Genomic DNA, 20,981 nt, shown 5'->3' on the forward strand with positions numbered 1-20,981 from the left:
GCCCCACAATGCAGTCTTAAAATTATTACTTTAAACCATCATATGTCTTTTAAAGAAGTAAAAGAAGGGAAAAAAATCTTTTATATTTACCCACATATTTATTATTTCTTGTTACTCCTCATTCTCTCTTGTAAATCCAAATTTCTGTCTAGTGTTAATTCCTTTCTGGCTGAAGAGCTTCCTTTAGCATTTCTTGTAGTGCAGATCTGTTGCCACCAAAACAATTTTTTTTTTCTTTTAATTGAAAAATGTCTTTGTCTTCAGTATTACAGGTAATTTTTACTAGACATGGAGTTCTGGGTTAAAAGAATTTTTTTTTCTGAGTCCTTTAAAGATGTCACTCCATTGTCTTCGTGCTTCTGTTGTTTCTGACAAAAAGGCAGGCAGCATTTCTTTGATGTTTTTCCTTGTATGTACTGGATCATTTTTCCCCTCTGCCTTTCAAAATTTTTTTCTGTTTAGGAGCTTAAAAAAGATGCACCTAGGAGTGGTTTTCTTGTTGCTTGTCAAGCAAGCTTATTTTCCTCAAATTTGGGGGAAATTTGGCCATAATTTTTCCAAACATTTTTTTCTTCATTCTCAGCTCCTTTTGAGAGGAATCACACACACGTATAATCACACATGTACCAATCGCACATATGTTAGGCAATTTGATAATATCAGTCTCACAGATCATGGAGGTTTTGTTCAGTTTTTTTTTTTTTCCAACCTCTCTTCCCTCTAGTCTTCAAAGTGAATAATTTCAACCTATCTGTTTTCAAGTTCCCCGGCTTTTCTGGCATCTCTAATCTGCTAAATTTTTCTTCCAGTAAATTTTCATTTTGCCATTAAAGTTTTTTTTTAATTAAGACCTTACTGTTTTAGAGCAGTTTAAGGTTCACAGCAAAATTGAGGGGAAGGTGCAGAGATTTTCTTACATACCCCCTACCACCACACACCCATAGCCTCCTCCATTATCAACATCCTCCACTAGAGTGGTCCAGTTGTTACAGTCGATGAATCTACATGGACACATCATAATCACCCCAAATCCATAGTTTACATAGGGTTTACTCTTGGTGGTATACAGTCTGCAGGTTTGATTCCAGTGTATCTTTTCATTTCTAAGTTTGTACTTTGTATTCTAGAATTTCCATTTGATTCTTTTTATATTTTACACTTTTCTGCTGGGATTTTTCACCTGCATATTCATTATAACAGTATTTTGTTCTTTGGCCCTTGGATATAGTTATAACAGCTGCTCTAAAGTTCTTGTCTCCTAATTTCAACATGTAGGTCATCCCAGCTTGGTTTCTATTAACTGATTTTTTTTCTCCCTGATTATGGGTCACATTTCTCTTTAGATGGCTAGTAATTTTTTTTTTTTTTTGCGGTACGCGGGCCTCTCACTGTTGTGGCCTCTCCCGTTGCGGAGCACAGGCTCCGGACGCACAGGCTCAGCGGCCATGGCTCACGGGCCTAGCCGCTCTGCGGCATGTGGGATCTTCCCAGACCGGGGCACGAACCCGTGTTCCCTGCATCGGCAGGTGGATTCTCAACCACTGCGCCACCAGGGAAGCCCCCTGGCTAGTAATTTTTGAACATATGCTGGATATTATGGATATTATGTTGTTGAATATCTGGATTTTGTAGCATTCCTTCAGAGACTTTGGAGTTTTTTTCTGGTAGGCAGTTCAATTCCTAGCAGATCAGCTTTATTTTCCTTCCCAGTCATGTTTTTAAGCTTTCTTAGAGGGAAGCGAGAGAGTAGCTGTATTTCTAAGGCATGGAGTTTCTGAGATGTTTCTTGAGTACCTGGAAAATCTCTCCATTCTTGCTTGTCAGAACTCCTTTGTCTCTGAATTGACTGCTAGGGTCTCTGTTAAAGTCATAGCTTCCTGGGCATTGTTTATTGCCAGGTTTTGTGAAGTCTTTCCCTGTGTCTGTACAGCTTATTAGTCAACCAATGACTTAACGAGACTCCTCCAGAGACTTATACCACTCCTGTTCTGCACAGCTCCTTTCCCACAAGTAACCCTGCCTCACAAACTCCAGCTAGGGCAGCAACCCTGAACTTCATTCTCTAATTCCCTCAGTGAGACTACTAAGTCTGAAGGTGCCTCCCAGCCAGAAAATCAGGACGATCGTGAGCCTTACCACGTGTGTTTTTTTCCTTTCTCAGGGATTACACTCTTGGACTGCCTTTTGGCTGATGTCTGAAAATAGCTGCCTCGTATAATTTGTTTAGTATAATAATTATTTAAGTTGGGAAGGCTAATCTGCTATAATCATGGTTGGAAGAAAAAATCTTTTCTACTTGCTTTAAAAGACAAACTGAATATAAAACACCTATTTGGTCCTGTACCTCTGAGTTTATAGGTACTTTTTAAATTGCAACATGAATGACCAGTCTTCTTTTTTGTTTTCCTTTCTTTTTTCTTCCTTTTTGTAAAAAATATGGGTCTTGCATAATCAGTTTTTGGCCAGGTGTTGTCACTCATGAATGAATATGGCACTTAGATACCCATGCACAAGACTAGCTCTTATGTAGTGTATATTCACATAGGAGAAACAGACACAAATAAAAATAGTCATAGTATTTTATAATATATATTATTTATATTATAATATAATATGTATACTAGAAGTATGTAAAAGCTTTTAGTTGTAGCATAAAGGAGGTAAGACTTTTTCAGGAGTAGGGTCAGGGAAATTTGAAGAAAGCATGCTAGTTTTCAGGGATAAGACAGACCCCAAATGTGGCCAGGCTGGCCAGAGGACCAGTGCATATGGAGGAGGAATTCAGAGGTGTTAAGTGCCCTCTCTGTAGCTTATAAGGGAAAATCATGGGATAATGTAAAAGTGTATAAGTTATCCAAAGGGAACTGTGTTTTCAAAGTTACAGTAATATCCTTTGTACCAAGCTAAAAGGATGTTTTTAAAATGATTGAGATTCTTACAGAGAGTATATTTAAATGATAGGGAAGAAAATCCTTACTTTGGCATTAACTTACTCATCTTCTAGACTGTCTTGAGTCAGACTGCCTGGGTTTATATCCCAGCTCTAGACCTTGGCTAGCTATGTGACCTTGGGCAACTGTCTTAATCTCTCTGGACTCCTCAATCAAATGGAGGTTGATAATCTGTCCTTCACAGGTTTTCTGTGAGTTTTAAATTAGTTAGCACATGTATACTTGATGTATAGTATATGTTCATCATTAATTATTAGAACAATGAGATCTAGCACCGAGGCTGGGTCAGTGATGAGCTTTGAAGTGCCGGCAAGCCTGTGGTGAGCTTTGAATCTGAATCAAGGGAGAATACTGAGTTGCGTACTTTTTAAGGACCAAGGAGAGAGCCATGTTCATAGACATGGTCCCCATAAGCAGACTCACTCTACAAAGGAGTTCAGCAAAATTGTTGCACAGTTTTTTGTGTTCTGTGTTTGTACCGATGTCTGATGTTATTAGTCAAACCACACAAATCAGTTCCCACAAATTTTGAACTGTGGACAGCTTTCATAATAATGAGATACAATTAACATGAAAACAACCCAGGAATTTGGGATTACTCAAATCCTGTCCAGATGAGCTCCACCACCCCATACACTTTCTGGGGCGATCTTTTCATAAAAGAAAAGCTTTGGCCCTAATACCCTTCATATGGGCCTTGAGGCACATAATTCAGATCTCATTGATCCCTGGCTGATAGCCGCAGCAGTAAGTACTGGGAGTCATGCCCTGGAGGCGTAAGCAGGCCTTTTCTGATAACATCAATTTTTCTCTCCCTGGAAGAGGAATGGCAGGATCACTGAAGAGAACCCAAGGCCTGGCTGTGAAGAGAAATAAGGAAACAAGAGAAATTTTGCATTTGCATTAACAAGAGAAATAAGGAAAGCGAGGTGACACCTCTGTGGGAGGGAGGCTCAGTCCCTGTGGGTCTGACCCCCTCCCTTCTCCCTCCCTCTCTCCTGCCGGAGGACTGCTGCTGTGTGTTAGTCAGATTCCAGAACTTTATTCAGGGCCATAGTCCTAGGGGTGGAAGTTTAAAGTGGTTAAAAAGTCACAGTGCTCTGGTAGAGGGAGGTGAGCTTTCTTTAGCCTCTAAAGAAACACCTCCCTCAGGGGCTGTCCTCCTACCTGAGATTTTGAGTGGGGATCCCAGAACACCTCACTCTGTAGTAAGCTCCTTTTGCTTATTGCTGGTGGGTGTGGTCTTTCCTCTGGTCTGATCGATGCAATTCAAGATTTGGCTTTTGGATAGAACAAGAAGAGCAGGGTTTTAGCTGCCTTGATTCTGGGGCATCTGGCTGCCCAAACATAGGTAATGGAGTTCTCCATAGCACCATCTTAGCTCATTAGTTTTCCATTGGAGCTGGGGACAAAATATTAATAGCTTTCTTTGTTCTCTCTGTATATGTCTATGTATGTCACCTGGCCAAATCATAATCACATGCCAGCAATCCCAATAGACAGTGTGGGCCATCGTGGGTTGGCCATCAAGGAGAATTCAAACATGTCACTGGAATATAAACACAAACAGCCAAATTATTTACAGATAATGATATAAGCATTTCTAAAATGGTCGGAATTGGGTGTTAACTCCAAATCCATTTCGTCATAGAAAACACCTTTATAAATGGTAGTAAAATCCCTGACAAGTACACATAATCTTATATAACCCTTAAAATAGCTATATTATTGGAATAACAGTATTACTTCAGTTATACCAAATCCCATTTTATAACTAAGGCTCAATTTGGTGATAGAATTCATGTTGAGCTTTAATTTAAGATGCCTAAAACATATTTCCCATGGGGCTATAGGATGTGAGGTGGGCCAAAAGAGCTGTCACTCTAGTCTTTTCTTTTTCTTTTTCTTTTTTTCGGTACGCGGGCCTCTCACTGTTGTGGCCTCTCCCGTTGCAGAGCACAGGCTCCGGACGCGCAGGCTCAGCGGCCATGGCTCACAGGCCCAGCCGCTCCGCGGCACGTGGGATCCTCCCAGACCGGGGCACGAACCCGTATCCCCTGCATCGGCAGGCGGACTCTCAACCATTGCGCCACCAGGGAAGCCCTGTCACTCTAGTCTTAAGGAAGTGGTTCATGGTTACGTGAATGGAAGATTCCACTTTACCCAATGTCCCTTAGTATAAGGGACACCCATGACTCACTACATCCCCCCCACATTCTCCACCCCAGCACACACACACAGACTTACTGTTTTGAGAGCTATAGATAACATTTGTTTCTTGCCTCTTTGGTTAAATCTGTGAGTTTATTTTTCCATCTTAAATGCTGATACACATACAGTGGTTTGGTTCTTTTATATTATGTACTTTAGGTACTTTATATGTTAAATAGGTGACTATAGGCTGACACAGTACCCAAGTATCATTACAAAATATCATAGCCCAAAACAGTCACTTTCCCTTGGATTGGCTTACATTTTGATCATATGATTGTTGAAAGTGTACAATTTCTAACTGTATTACATCTTCAAAAGAAAACTGAAAGTTTAGCTCTTATAAGTTGACACATATGTGTCAATGTTTTCAAACAACTAAGCTGTTCCTTGTAAGGAGATAGACAGAAAAATCTGTCAAAATGTTAAGTTTTGTGTTGGGAGTAAGAGACACTTGGGGGAGATGTGTTGTTTAATTCCTGAATCATTCTGCTTCTCACGGAAGAGCAAAGCAGGGTGAAGGGAGGTGTCCCAAGTTAAACTCATGTGTGTGTCTTCTCTCTCACTAAATTACATATTTAGAGTCAGCTTAAGGGGACACTGGTACTTCCAGCCATTCTTTCATGTTCAGTAGTCTCAGACTTTCGAACACAGGAAGTCTGAAAATTCAAACCTTTACTCCATGGTACAGTTCTGGGCCCTACCTGGCATCCAATAAATGTCAGCTGAAGATGTGATGAGGAGACACCATAATTCTAAACTTGAGGTCCCTAAAAGTACTCTAACCACAATGTACGGGTATTAACTTAATATTTGAGGCAGGCCAAACACAGCCTGATGCATGCATCCAGACCTTGATCCAGGCTGCAAAATGTCTTCTTTAAAATTTCTTGGCAAGATGTGAAGTGTGAGAAAGTGAGAAGATATTAGAAGATAAAGGCATGGAAGATGGATTTGCTTGATGATATAAATCATTTGCAGGTATATGTCATCTGTGTTCCATATGGGTCTGTATTAACCAAGTCAAATAGCCCTCTGTCTGTGGGGTTTCTTTCTTTTTTCAACTTGTATCTTTTGGAGACTACATGGACTTGTATTGCAAGCAGGAAAATCAGCGTTTTAAATATTTTAAACAGATAGGTCAAGAGTACATTTCGGAAACAGTTGGGAACAACCACAGGATAAGAGCAAAACCTCTGGCATGGATATACTGTGTTCACCACTGTACTGTTTAAATTACAGGGAAGGCCTCAAATCCCATTGAAGACTCCAGCCTACAATGGGCAGCCATAGCATTGCCAGCATTCTTTTCTCTTGTAATTGGGTTTGCTTTTGGAGCCTTATACTGGAAGGTAAGTGTTGCTATTCTTTTTTTTTTTTCCCTTTGATCACAAAATTTCTGAACTTTATATATTTATTTGTTCATACTATATTACATCAATGATTAGCTAACAAACTGCCCTTTTCTAAGAAAGGATCCTACCAAGAAAACAATAAGATGGGATATGATTTAATTCATAACCTCCACAGATCGTGCATCTTAGAAAGGTTCCCCCGTTCCTCATTATGCTTTGAAGACCACCCCTCTAGCTGAGAATGCATACATAAGAAAATGCAAACTGGTTTTATTAGCCTGAACTAAATACAAAAAGGAAGAAATATGCTGAAAAATCATACGATGATTTGATTAAAACCAGCCATTTGTATGATCTGCTATTCTGTATTTCTACTCTTTTCTTCTCTTTGTCTTGAAGCCTGTCTAAAATTTTTAAATGTGCGAAATGATTGCAACTCAGCTTTTTGAAATGTCTTTTTGATTACTATTTAAATCTTTCAGTTTCTTTATTATTCTTTCAACATCCTAAAAATGCTGAGTTGATAAAACCGTGCATTTTTCATAATTTCTTATTGCAAAAGTATTTTTATATGCTGCATGCTGATGAAAACATAGAGGTGGAGACTGTTTACCTCTTAAATAGTACATGATATATTGATATTTTTACAATATATGTATATATCACTGTTCTTTTCCCAGAAGAAACAACCAAATCTTACAAGGGCAGTTGAAAATATACAGATTAATGAAGAGGATAATGAGATAAGGTATTTTGTTTTACTAAATGTGTGCATAAGTAAGCTTGGCCTTGCCACTTCACCTACCGTGCATGTGCTCATAACATCTTTAAGAAGTGTTTCACTCTCATGATGGCAGCTGCCAACTGATGTCTTCCAAGTTTTATCCACATTTCTGATCTCTCATTGTCTCTTCAATCCTACATCTCCATTTACTTGGGAAATACCTTCATATAATTGTCTTCATAACCCTTCTTACGGTATCATCTCTGCTCTCTTTACTTCTATAAACAGCAGAATCTTGCTCACGTTCCTGGTCATGGAGCTCGGGACGCACGTTTGCTTATTCTCCTCTTTTCCACACTATAGCCAAGACATGCTTAGCTCTTTCTTTGGCAATAGTCATTATCTTCATCCATATCTTTATTATGTCTTGACTGAGTTGCTACCACAGAATCTTTCTTTTCCTCGGCCTTTCTAAACTCCACCTTTGTCTCATTCTTCTGTAAACCCCATTCTTTTTTGCAGTACGCGGGCCTCTCACTGTTGTGGCCTCTCCCGTTGCGGAGCACAGGCTCCAGACGCGCAGGCTCAGCGGCCATGGCTCACGGGCCCAGCCTCTCCGTGGCATGTGGGATCCTCCCAGACCAGGGCACGAACCCGTGTCCCCTGCATCAGCAGGCGGACTCTCAACCACTGCGCCACCAGGGAAGCCCTGTAAACCCCATTCTTAATATCACTTCCAAGTCAAGATACTTCCAGTGATTTTTCTCTTGCATATTCATATATTTGACCTCACTCTGGCTTTCAGAGCCCTTAATTTTTCTCAACCGACTCAGTATTTTCTTCAAAGCCAAATACAAAAACTGTTTTGTGAGACCTTGCCACTTATGGTGGCTGGCGCTGATCACTTTTCTACCCTATCCCATACCGCTCCAGGACCAATGCTTTGATTTTACATTCAGTTATAGTTTTCATTTGGCATGTTATTTTCTCTTCTATCATGCTGCATGTGTACATATTCACAAATTAAGTGCACATAAGCATTTTCCGTATGTGTATCTGCATATGCGTAGAGAAGTTTTTAACTACTTGGGGAGACTATGTGGAAGCAGATGAAGTCTTCCCTCTTCCCTATAGTAATAGTATGAAGGTAAGCTTCCCACTCAATTTTGCAATCTTTTGCTACTGTATTTACAGAAAAATAAAAACTGCCCTTTACAATGCCCAGATCATGGTTACTTCAGAATCTCTGTCTAAATGCAAATAAGCATGTTTCTTATTCTTTTTCAGTATGTTGCAAGAAAAAGAGAGAGAGTTTCAAGAAGTGTAATTGTGGCTTGTATCAACACTGTTACTTTCGTACATTGGTAAGTTTTAAGAATTCAAGCGAAAAGATATAACCAAGAACTATACAGCATCCTAGACACCAAAATTTATTAAGTCTTCTATCAAGCTGGGGTCAGTATGTCAGCTGAAGCTGTTACATAATTGAATTGTGCATTCTCAAGTTTTGAAAGGCAAGCAATATTATTCCAGTTTAGTGGATTCATCTTGTATGGGAGATATACAAAGCATTAACAGTTGAGTGTTTCCTATTTTTTTTCTTTTTTGGCTGTGCCACTGGGACTTGGGGGATCTTAGTTCCCCAACCAGGGGTTGAACCTATGCCTTCAATGAAAGCATGGAGTCCTAACCACTGGGCCACCAGGGAATTTCTGAGTGTTTCCTATTTTTGAGGCCAGAAAGTAAATTAGACAAGGGGCAAAGTAGGACTAAAATAAAATATTATTAATAGAGGAAGAATAAATAAAACCAATTTCAATTAGGTGTGATTACTGTAACACGATAGGGAAAGTATCTCATTTGTTAAATGCTGAAACAAGCGAAAATCAAAAACATTGCCCTGCTATTTTAAGGAAAAGTAGAAAAGGTCAAAATCCCATACAGTAGGAGAGGGACATTGTCAAGGTAAAGTGCCACCTGCCACATGACTGGTAATACTCGTGCCTCATCACAGTCCAGAGCCCAGAACACACTGACTATAAACCGGGGACAGATAACCTGTTGTGATTGTGTGGGTCTGTGAAGGGCCTGGGGAGAAGGGAGACTAGGACAACATGACCAGAGGGCGCTGGTGTTTATACCTCCTCTCTCCTCTCCTGTCTACTTTCTCAACGCCCAAGCTGCAGACGCGGTGCAGGGAGCACCCTGCGTGGCGCTCACTTGATCCAACGTCATGCATGCTCTTCCCATTTGTACTTCCGCCAACTCACTGTTAATTCTCTTCTGCTCACGAACCCCCATTTATTACAGTGGTGTGTACGTGTTCTTTCATTTTCCTAAATCTTCAGTTCTTCCCCTGCACTCCCTCGTGGTTAGAGGATCATTTACTCGCCCGATTATTATAGACATGGTCTCTGGTGAGCTTCACCTCTTCCTTACAGGTCACTGTCCTTCCAGCTTTCCCTTCTGTCCCAGATTCAGAGATTTCTCTCTAGATTGAAACATCCCCAGGGAAACTGGGTCACAGAGCCTCTTGTCTCCTCCAGGAACTCACTTTTATCAAACATCATTTTTCAACAGCCCAAAATAACATCCTATAATAATAGTAATTATGTCGCATATGCCTCTAACACTTTAACCCTGCTATTACCCAGACTTCATTTTTGCCTTGAATCATGCCCTTGATCACCATGTCTGGAGCACGAATAGCACCCTCTCTTTCTTCTGCTCCCATCCTACCTCTCTCTAGGCTGATGTTTCCTGTCAAACACTGTAAAGGAATAAACCCTTCACTTGACCCTTTTTATTTTCAGGTGCAATATTCCCCAAGCTGAAATCATTGTTATTCCAAGAAACATATTTCTTTGACTCCAATCCCAGTACAAACCTACTGTTTTTTCCCCATCTGCTGCTTCACTTCCCTTAAGCCAGACATCCACCAACTACACATTAAATGGTTAATTGAACCTGAAAGGCTCAAATAATGTTCTCTGTGGTTTGCTTTTGGATGGCATCACTGGAATCCTGTTTTGGCACGTAGGTGATGTGGTGTTTAATTGTGGCATTTGTCCTGCGACATTTGGGAAATGGATTATGATGGAAAAGCCCAGGGCACTTGTCTAGGAGAAAGAAAGATGGCATTTTAAAGCAGCTATAGTCAAGCAACTTACACATACTAGTCAGGGAATATACCAGGACAGGAAGTGAGTCTGTCTGGTCCTTGCTACAAGTACCTCACTTGTTGCCTAAGCACTGTAGGAGCTCAATAAATGTCTGTTGAAGTGACTGAGTGAATAAGTAAACCCTAAATGAAAATCTTACCAAGTGGTAAGGAAGATAGCTCTGCTGAAGTGGCCTTTTTTTTTAAGGTTCTTTTTGTTTTGCAAGACGAATACGTTATAGACACCTGCTATACAACATAATGCTTAGAGTTAAAAAAAGCTACATTGTGTATTTAAAACTGTGTTCAGAGGGTAGGTCTTGTGTTAAGTGTTCTTACTGCAATAAAATAAGATGTTTTAAAACAATCTTTTAAAAAGTGCAGTAAGGTTTATTTTTATCTTGTACGTGTATGTGTGTGTTTAATTTGCTGATTTTGGTCAGTAGGACAGCAAAGTATGTACAGCAAGGGGGAATATAGTCATATGGGAAATGGCTAAATTATTTTTCTTAAAATCTGAAATATTACTCATATAATTAAACAAATGAAATTAGACAGGTTAAAGAAGCCCCAAATTCTTTAGAAATAAACTCTTCACATATCATTGAGGAGCTGGCGTAAAATAGGTGACCTTACTTCTCACCATCTCTGCAAGGCTCTCTCAAGGCTCAGCTCAGAACCACCACCTCCAAAAAGCTAACTTCCCAAATGAGAGTAATCTCTCTTTTATGGCCCTCTAATTATATTTTGTATTACATTTCATACAGTATTAATATGGTATTAGTTACCATTACTTACATAGACATTACTTACAGCCACTTACATAGACGTTTTGTGTCCTCTTCTAAACCATAAGCTCTTAGAGGACAGGATTGGTTTCTGAATTTCATTTTGGAATCCCATTAAACTATATAGCTTACACTTTGCACATGCAAGTGATGAATGTATCTGTTGAATAAATGAATGGAGAGATGGATGAATAGCTCAGAGAATTGCAGTAACGTGAGAATAAAATTTATGGAGTAAAAACAAAAATAGACGTGTGTAGGTAGAAGTAAATAAGAATTCAAATACTGAGGGCAAGATAGATAAAAGGAGGAAAAGAGAAGCAGTTCATTATCATGAATCTGCAAACCCCGAAGTCAAAATATATATGTATCATTTGTAACCATTTACTGAGTACCCACTGTATAGAGAAAGCCTGTTCCTTGTACCAACAGAGGTTTGGCAAAACCTGCCAAGGAAATTTGAGTATAATTTGGGGAAAGAGATGTGATGGAGGGAAAGGCTTGGGAGAACAGACTATGACATGGTAGGAGAGGAAATATGCCAAGAAATAAGAAGAACAGTAGTAAAAAGTACCAAGATAGAAATGAAATGTGGAGTTGTAATTATATATTTTAAAAATTGGATATAATTTGGATTATAGTCATTTTCTTGCTTAACAAAAAAAAAAGGGGAAAATATAAGGAATGACTCAGGTTTGTGGCAAGGATTTCTCCCTGAAATAGAAGTTTCACGAACTAAAACAAATTAAACCAGGACAAATATTGGAACACTAGAATAGAAAACATATGGAATAGTTCTCCAACCTATAATTGGAAAACGAAGAGGAGGATTTGATATTTTAAATACAAGGAAGGAATGTAGATAATGAACCAGAAACAAAAGAAGTTGCCTCTAAGAGAAAATATACAAAAGCTGTGTTTATTTGACATCAAACGTGAAATTACCTCTGCAAAAAGTTAAAAATGTATTTAGTCAACTAGCTGATGACAAGTATACGTATGTGGCATCCCAGGAGAATTTTTCATTTATTGGGTTGCGTGTAGCACAGTTTAAGAGAAAGAAATAGAGTAGATCATAGCCCAATTTTACTCTTCATTCTAACCACAAATGTGACACCAACAAGCTCTAGTACGTGCATTGTTGGATGCAAAGCTTAATATAACCCAGTTCTGTCCTCAAATTGCTTATGGCCTACAAAAGGAGATAAGACGTATGCATAATAACCTATTTTAAAACAGACTAAAGGAGCTTTTGGTTAAAAAACAACAAAAGGAGCTGACAAAGAAATGCAATAAGGAGTCAAAGGCAAAGCCACTGCATATGGTTGTACAGGATGTGCCCTGAACATAGCTCTAGATAATGAATGGTACAGGTGGCATCCCATAGAATTGTACCACCCATATACAATTGTCTTATTTAACAGGGGAGAGAAATCACTCGGAGAAAGGCTTTATTGTATGGGTGACGGAGGTGACATTTGTATGGAACTGGATCTTGGATGGTTGCTAAAATTTTACTGGCAATAGGGAAGGGGTAAATCCAGATACTGCAAATGGCATAAGTTAAATCAGGGAGCCAAAAGTACAGCCTGTATTCAAGAGTTTGTACAGCTGGACTCCAGTAGAAGTACACATAAAGGGTTAAAATGCTGAGAAAGGATGGGCATCCGTTTGAAACAGGGTCTGAATTCCAAGTACAGGGCTTACACTCTATTGAGTAATATAAGGAGTTGTTGGAGGGTTTAGAAAAGACGTGAGTAATACAATCAAAGCAGAAGTTTAGGAAAGTAATCAGACGTTGGCGTGGCCAGATGGACGGGAGTGGTGACCTGGAGTCAAGAAGTCCACTTAGGAGGCCAATCTTCAAAACAGATGTGAGAGAATGACAACCTGAACTAGGGTCACAGCCATGGAAATAGGAAAGCATAGGCCATTTTGGAGTCACTGCAATAAAAGAATAAGTCCTAGTTCCTGATGGGATGTGAGGCTTGACATCACAGACAGTAATCAGGGATGATTTGGAGCCTATGGGACTAACCAGATGGCAGTGCCAATAGAAAAAAATGGGAGAAGGAGCCATTAGTAATTATTAACCAGTGGCCAAATATGCTTCACTGGAAATTCAGAGTGCAGTAAGGGCTGGAAATAATAGATTGGGGATTGGGAAGCCACCCACAAAGAATTTTAACTGAGACCTTGGGAGAAGGACCGTGTAATCACGGAGAAGGCCCAGTTTGGTTGACGGTAAATAGCATGAGTTTGTAGATACTGAGATGGCTGTGTTTAGGGACTTATGCCAGCATGGTAAGTGTAGAAAGTAATTTTTTTTTTTTTTTTTTGGCTGTGTTGGGTCTTCGTTGTGGTGCACGGGCTTCTCATTGCAGTGGCTTCTCTTGTTGCAGAGCACGGGCTCTAGGCATGTGGGCTTCAGTAGTTGTGGCATGCAGCCTCAGTAGTTGTGGCTCGTGGGCTCTAGAGCACAGGCTCAGTAGTTGTGGCACACGGGCTTAGTTGCTCCACGGCATGTGGGGTCTTCCCAGACTAGGGCTCGAAACCATGTCCCCTGCATTGGCAGGCGGATTCTTAACCCCTGGGCCACCAGGGAAATCCCTAGAAAGTAACTCTTATTATAATTAGGTTGGTGGAGAGATTCATAAAAGAAACACAACCTGGAAGTTTACAGTAGATCTAAGACAGAAGAAAGTCGATCCTAGAATTGGAATAGGGATGAGGGCAAGTTATGCTGGGATATTTATTGCACAGGACTCAATAATGGTTGGTTACCAATGGCCAGATCTTTGACTCTTTACCACATATTTCCTAAGAATTTCTAGAACTTTGAAGGTTTTGGTTTGGAGCTCACTCTCTCTAGATACATTGTGATGCAGAGGATTAGAAGGGATTAGACTTGGGTCTAATCTGCACCTTAACTAGATGTAGGTTCCTGGATGAGTCAGTTGTCTTTTAACCCCTGATTCTTCAAATGTAATGGGGGAGGATAATAATACTCACCCTATTTATTTCATGAGGCTGTTGCCAGAATCCACGGTATTATTATAAAAATGGTAGTTTCGTTCTATGGGAAACCACTTGTTGGTTTTTAAGTTTGTTTTCTTTGCTAGATGATCCAAAGACATAATCAGAATAGATTTCCCATCTTGCTTGTCTGTGCTTACGTTTAGAGTTTCAAGTTATTTGTAGCTTTTTCCAAAAAAAAAAAAAAAATATATATATATATATATATATATATATATATATATATATATATATTTGCTTTTTTGTGATTTCTTTCTGCTTTTCTAACAAAGTTTTATTTTTAAAATATCTGCTAGGTAATTTGCATTTCTGAAATTTGCTCTTAATGCCTGTTAATTTTTCCTTCAGTATTTAATTCTGCTTTCCTAAATACAGGTTTTCTATTTTTTAGAGTTCTCTGTTTGGTAAATTGTCATGTAATACGGTTTTTAGTATATTATTGCATTTTATATATTTACATTTTCAATATATTACATTTAACGATTGCATACGTTTTGTATATATACGAAGATACATTTAGCATATAATATACATTTAGCATATTACTGGGAAGAAAACACTGTGCTTCTTATCACTCATACTATAAAGTTTTATATATAGCCTATGTAATGATCCCAAACATTTTAAAACCAGTGATCTCTGGTTCTCGGATTGATAGATAAGGACAAAATAGGAAAAGAGTAGGGAAGAAACTAAATGCAAAATACACATTTATTTAGGGGTTGTGATTGAAGATAGCATGCAAATGATGCCTATAATTAAAAAAAAAAAAAAGACAAGGCAGTACAAATACTTCACTTGAAAGTTGAAAAATCTGAAAGCTGAGTCCAAAGCTCAGTGGTTTAACACCAGCACTGAAAAGCTAAAACAGAGTCTGGCTTTCATGCTTCAGCAAGTACAGTAAGCTGTGCTGAGGCCAAATGAACTTCCCCAGAGGCTTTGTCAGGATGTGGTGCCAGGATTTCTGTCTTTCTGTTTTTTTGGCTGACACTACTGAAGGAGATCTTACTGCTGCTATTTCCTCAGTTGGGAGAAGGGATTGCTAGAACCTAGCTAGGCAGTCAAGATACTGGCACTGATCTGTGGCTAGGAGGCTGTCATTTGTGGGTGGCCTCTGATCAGCCTCTCCACCTGTCCCAGATATCTCTTTCATGCCACTCCATCAGTCTCCACTTCTCCACTCTGAACACCGCCACTGTTCTTCAGACCCTCTCCCCTCACCACCTGTTTACAAGCTCTTCGCAGCCTTGTTAGAGAAATTCAAGGCTACATAGATTGATAACCCTCTTATCAGAATTGGAGATAATCTGTGGTGTGTTTGGGGCTGTGAAAGCCACAGGGTATTCATTCATCACTCTATGTTCCAGAAATACTTACTGAGTACAAGTGGCCTCCTCCAGCGCTATGCAAAAGTAGAGCATTCCAATGAAACCTGTCTTAAACCAAAATGGCTTAAAGCAAAGAAGCAATCACCTTAGGATACATCTTGCTAATGGGACGCATAAAATAAATCGATGTAAAGCACAGATGCTCACAGACACAATTCAGAGCTATGGTGGCTTTATGCTGAGAGGCTAAGTGTAGTTCCGGGGAAGGAACTTGGCGGTGCCACTCTCACTGCTGGCGGTGCACGCTGCCTCTGTAGGCTCACTGCAGAACAAACCCTGAATGCCACGGTCTCTTTTTGCCTTTTTTCATAAAAGCAAAAATCCTCTTTGGATTTCCTTCATTTGTCGAAAACAGGTACTGAAGTAGGTCTTTTGTAAAAGCAAAGTGGTATAAAGGGAACTTTGAAAAGCAGGGGACACCCGTATCTATTTTGTACCAGGCACTGTTCTAGGTGTTGGAGTACAGCAGTGAAAAAGATAAACAAAAGCTCTATGTTCCTCATGGGGCTTACATTCTAATGGGAAGAGACACTCAGTAAACAGTAAGATCATTTCAGATTATGTAAAATGTTACTGGGGAGATCAGCAAGTGCCTGATCACTGCATCTAGGAAACATTTGTCAAGTTATTTTAGGCTGTGTAAGTGAAGCATACATTGTAAATCTATTACTCATTCCGTAGTCATATGCATTCAGCTACTGAGAATGAAAAGAAGGCAGAAAGCAGATATGCTATATCATCTCTCTTTTTTCTTCTCTTCTCTAGGCGGGTAACAGTTCATGTTTGCTTCATAAATGAAGCAGCTTTAAAAAAATTTCTATTCTGTCTGGAGTGACAGACCGCATCTTTATCTGTTCTTGCTACCCATGACTATGTGGATGATTCAGAAATTGGAACAAAGTGTTTTACTGTGAAACTGGCGCTGAATTAATCATCTGTAAAGAAGAACTTGCACCGAGCAGGACTCTATTTTAAGGACCTGGGGGATCTGTGGTCTCAATTAGAACTTGCAGCTGATGTTGGGAGAGAAAGCACGTGTCCCAGACTGCACGTACCATTTTGCATGCCTCCAGAAACGTCTAATTGTTGAAAAACCACATAGCTTTATTTTACAGTTACAACCTGCAGTTCATAGTTATCTTGGTCTCTGCAAGTAGATTTCAGCCTGGATAGTGGGGGGGGGGGGGTCATCATTTTTATCAAAGGGATCTAGAAAAAATTCAAAAAACAAAAACTCAGTAGCATCAGCCACTGTTCATTTAGAAAGCAGTGGGAAAAGAGGGTGGGGGTAGGGGCAGGTCAGCCTTAGAGCTACTGATCAATGAATGATGTGGGTCTGAGCTTGGTCTCTTTCTGACACAGAGTGTGCTCACCCGTATCCCACTAGACAAATGGACATGGTTGTCTGACTCTAGTCATGCAGGGGAGCCAGTACTGAATTACAACAGCGATGCCTTTGCAGAGGAGAGACTCCGAAAGAGTCATCACACGAAGAAGCTGTGGACACTGCCCAGCAGAACAGTCTGCCCAGGAGGGCACCTGGCACCCCTGGTGAAGTCAGCCTTTGCCCTTGACCACTATGACCTGTACAAATTGTGCTTGCAAATTATATTACAAAATGTTTATATTCTAAAACTATTACAGAGTTATGTAAAGGGACTTAGGTGAAATCACTGAATGTATGGAGGCCGCATTTTTAATTTCTGCTGTGGGAGAGAGTAAATATAAATTATGATATTTAGTATCTATGGTTAGATACCACACTCACATGCTAATATGGGTGTTGAAAACTAGGTGACTTGGCTTTTACAAGAATGCAGGGGATCAGGAAACTTTAGTTATTTATAGTATAATCACCATTATCTGTTTAAAGGATCCATTTATTTAAAATCAGGCACTCTGTATTCATTAAGGTTTATGAATTAAAAATAAAAAGAAAGCTTTATATAGTTACGCATGTCAGTTTGCTATTAAAATATGCGACAGCGTTTTTGTCATATTGAGTGAACTTGGCAGGAATTCCCAAGATGGACATTGCATTTTTAAACCAGAACTTGTAAGACATTAAGTGAATTTCCCTTGCCATTTTTTTTTTTTTATTTCAAAGGAACATCTAAGGTCAAAGAATGATTTCTTTTGGTTTATTTTGATGAAGATTCTTTTACTATATCACAAACGTATACATAAAGGAATCCAAAGCTTTCCATTCTAACTTGATCCTTGTGATAACATCATTGCCGTGTCTATCACCGTCACATGACTGTTTTCAATGCAGTGATAGAGAAGGGCATGAAACACTGCTCTCTTTCCTTTGTTTTCAAAAGTCCAAGAATTTCTAGTAGAGTTGGATTTTAGCTGGTGTTCAAGGCTAATTCAAATACAACTCTAGTAAGTGGCCTTTGCTCTTTCTTATACCAAAGAGCTCAGATGATTTCTACGATCCGTCCTCTAAAGTGCTGTGGTTCCTCAAACACTAGTCATGTCTCTAAGATACAACCCAGATGCTTTGGGAAGCTGCATTAATTTATTCAGTCCCTCAAACATCCCATGGTACAGCCGATTATATATAATAAAACCAGAGATCAATTTAATGGCTGAAAGGACCTGTCTCAGTGTGTGATATTGATTGTTTTGAAGAAAATAGACATAGATGAACATGAGTATGTGTGTAGGTCATGTGTCGATTGAGAAGATTGATACTTCTCAATCTAATAGTTTCAGCAATGGTTTCAGTTTTTGTAAGTATGTAAAAATGCTGCTTAATGGGCTTTAGAGTATAATAGATGTACTTCTGTTCTCAAAGCTGGTAGCTGGGTTTTAACACACAAGGACATGATCCTAACTGATAGGGTTAAATAAATAAATTCAGCAAGTTATGAAATCTGGCATGGTAGGTGAGGGGAGCTGTATTCTGCCTAATTAAGTGTATTGGTTCATTGAGAGTTGTGTGGATTACCAATTTTTAAAACACTAAAATTCAGTAAAATACACGAACAATAGAAAAACGCTGAACATTACTTTGGTTGGTAGTTGCTTGGGAATGAACTATCATATCTACTTGGAGATTAAAATAGTCTTTGCTTTATTTTATCCAATATGTGTTCTGAACATCCTTTATAAATCATGGAAAACTCACAACTGACATCTTAAACTGTGAAATCACCTTTTAAATTGGTGCCATGTATCTGATAGTTCTCTTTCGTAATGTTTCAAAATTGTCTTTTAAAATGGTTTCAGAAGTCTGCCGATTCTAAATTATACTTTAGTGTAAAGTATAATTAAGCTTTGTACCTCTGTGGTAGAACCCAAATCTATAGAGAAACTGGCACTGATAAACGGTGCCTGCCCTGTGATATCAAAGCATTGCTTGATTTTGTATTATAATCTGATGTGCTTACCACACAGCCACTTTCTAATGAGTCAGAAACAAGTTATTTTTTTCAATACTTTAATAGAACAAGTACCCTATTCTCTTTGAAAAGGATTAACTATGTGAAAAATGACAGTGTATGATAAAGTATGTTCACAATGAAATATCTGCTTTTAGTAAGAAAGTACTTTGGAGAAACTTTGTGGCATATTTTGGTATTCTAATTCAAATGAAGTTTTAAATTAATAGAAAAATCCACTCAGAATTCATGGATATGTCTTGATGTTTTTCTGAAGCTAGGTTCTGGTTTCAAAATGTAATTCCAGTATGGGGCTTTTAGCCATTCCCTACCTATTCTAATTTAACTAAGAAATATATTTTTCAAGAAGGCAGTTTGACATAGTGGGATGGATGTTAGGAAAAATTGTCAGGAGCTTCCACTCTGCCATTAACAGGTATTGGTAAATCACTGCCCTTTGGCTCTCAATTTTTATTTATCTATATGGTGAAGTCAGGTCATACCATAGGTATGAGAGAAACCTATTGATATGTGACTGACAAAGATGATAAAATAGAGCTGAAACTATCGCATATAAAATATCCAACTCTGATCTCTGTGAATAAGCAATTTGAACATAAAAAGCTATGGCTGTTCTTGTTTGTAATGTAAATAGGGTCCATTCGTAAAAGTGAAAATCAGTCTCCTGTAGGGTGAGTCCGATAACCACTTACACAAGAGATGGCTTTTTCCTTTGCTTAAGTAAACATTTTTGGATCACTTCTGAGGAATGAAAACCAAGAGTACATTTTACCCAGGAAAAGATGAGATGTGTGTAACATTTGGAAGTGTACCAAATTAAGCATTTAAATGCTCTCATTTTCTTAAAAGCTAAGAGCAGATGTAAGATGCTCATAAAGTTTTTAAGTGCAAAAAGATACTTTAGAATCCATTTGGAGCTGGGTAAACCATAAATTATATTTCAGAATTGGAAAGTGGGATAAGAATTTTAAAGAAAGCCAGCTTGTTTTGAAACAGTATTATTCTGAAATTGACACTAAAATATAAACATTCAGATTGAAATTCCAACCAGTTCATTTGTGGTGTTTGATCACAGTTTATGGTGTTGCTGGAAATGCCTTTGTTTGTAAAGATAAAATAATGGTACTTTCATTTCCTAACAAGATACTGTTTTAGAAATAATCCATATTAAAATGGATATTCTTGATCCTAAAATGTTTCCTAAGCATTGTACATGTATTTATAACCGCCGTCTCCAATTACATCTTATGTTGTTTTTTAAAATAAAATTGTTTAAACTAAAAAACACAGTATTTTCAGTTACTTGATTGCTGAGCTATGACTCACTAAATAAAAATTTCCAATCAAAATACCCTATTCTCCTATATTCTAAGGATTAATGTGTGATTATAGTGTCCACTTGCCACTATTTTTTAAATCAATGGACTTAAAGTATTCAGACATTTAGATGGATGCACAGATATATTGCTAGTTCAGTCATAGATTGGAGTTTGCATATTGTAATGTAAATGTACGTCTACATTATTCTATAGTTTTATTATGACTGAAGTTAAATAAAAAAGGTTGTAAAATGTGATGTGTATGTGTATGTACTGTATGTGTACTTTTTAAAATAGGTTTATGTCCTGACCCTTTTTTATACAGGTTTGAATTTGAAATTACATTATATATACACATACTTTATTGTTCTAAATAAAGAATTTTATGCACTCAAATTTGCCCTGTCATTATCTTAAAGTTATCACACATGTTCATAACATGGTTGAGCATTTAAGCTAAACTCAAAGTTTTCTATGGAAAACATCATTAATCTAGATTTTGTTGTCATATGCACAAAAGGAGATAAATCATTTTATTCCAATAAATATGTATTGGTTAAGTAATCAAGGAAGATAGGTAAAGTAATCAAAGAAGGTAAAGTTGAATTAATACACTGTTGGATCTCAAGGGGTTTCTCA

At 38.4% G+C, this 20,981-nt stretch overlaps 1 protein-coding gene across 3 annotated transcripts in view; it reads left to right on the forward strand.

The window, feature by feature from the left end:
* The window catches only part of KITLG (KIT ligand), a 91,194-nt gene extending 70,597 nt beyond the window's left edge, over positions 1-20,597 (forward strand). For 2 of the 3 annotated variants that reach the window (XM_081249476.1, XM_081249478.1), the window contains 4 exons: positions 6,405-6,514; positions 7,198-7,265; positions 8,529-8,605; positions 16,379-20,597. In XM_081249476.1, the coding sequence (XP_081105602.1) occupies positions 6,405-6,514; positions 7,198-7,265; positions 8,529-8,568 (218 nt within the window). In that variant the 3' untranslated portion in view covers positions 8,569-8,605; positions 16,379-20,597. The remainder of the gene's footprint in view (positions 1-6,404; positions 6,515-7,197; positions 7,266-8,528; positions 8,606-16,378) is intronic. The other variant, XM_081249477.1, reaches the window with a different exon arrangement.
* Positions 20,598-20,981: the final 384 nt, after the last annotated feature.

This window comes from Mesoplodon bidens (genome assembly GCF_964165515.1).
Source record: "Mesoplodon bidens genome assembly, chromosome: 11".
Classification (NCBI taxonomy): domain Eukaryota; kingdom Metazoa; phylum Chordata; class Mammalia; order Artiodactyla; family Ziphiidae; genus Mesoplodon; species Mesoplodon bidens.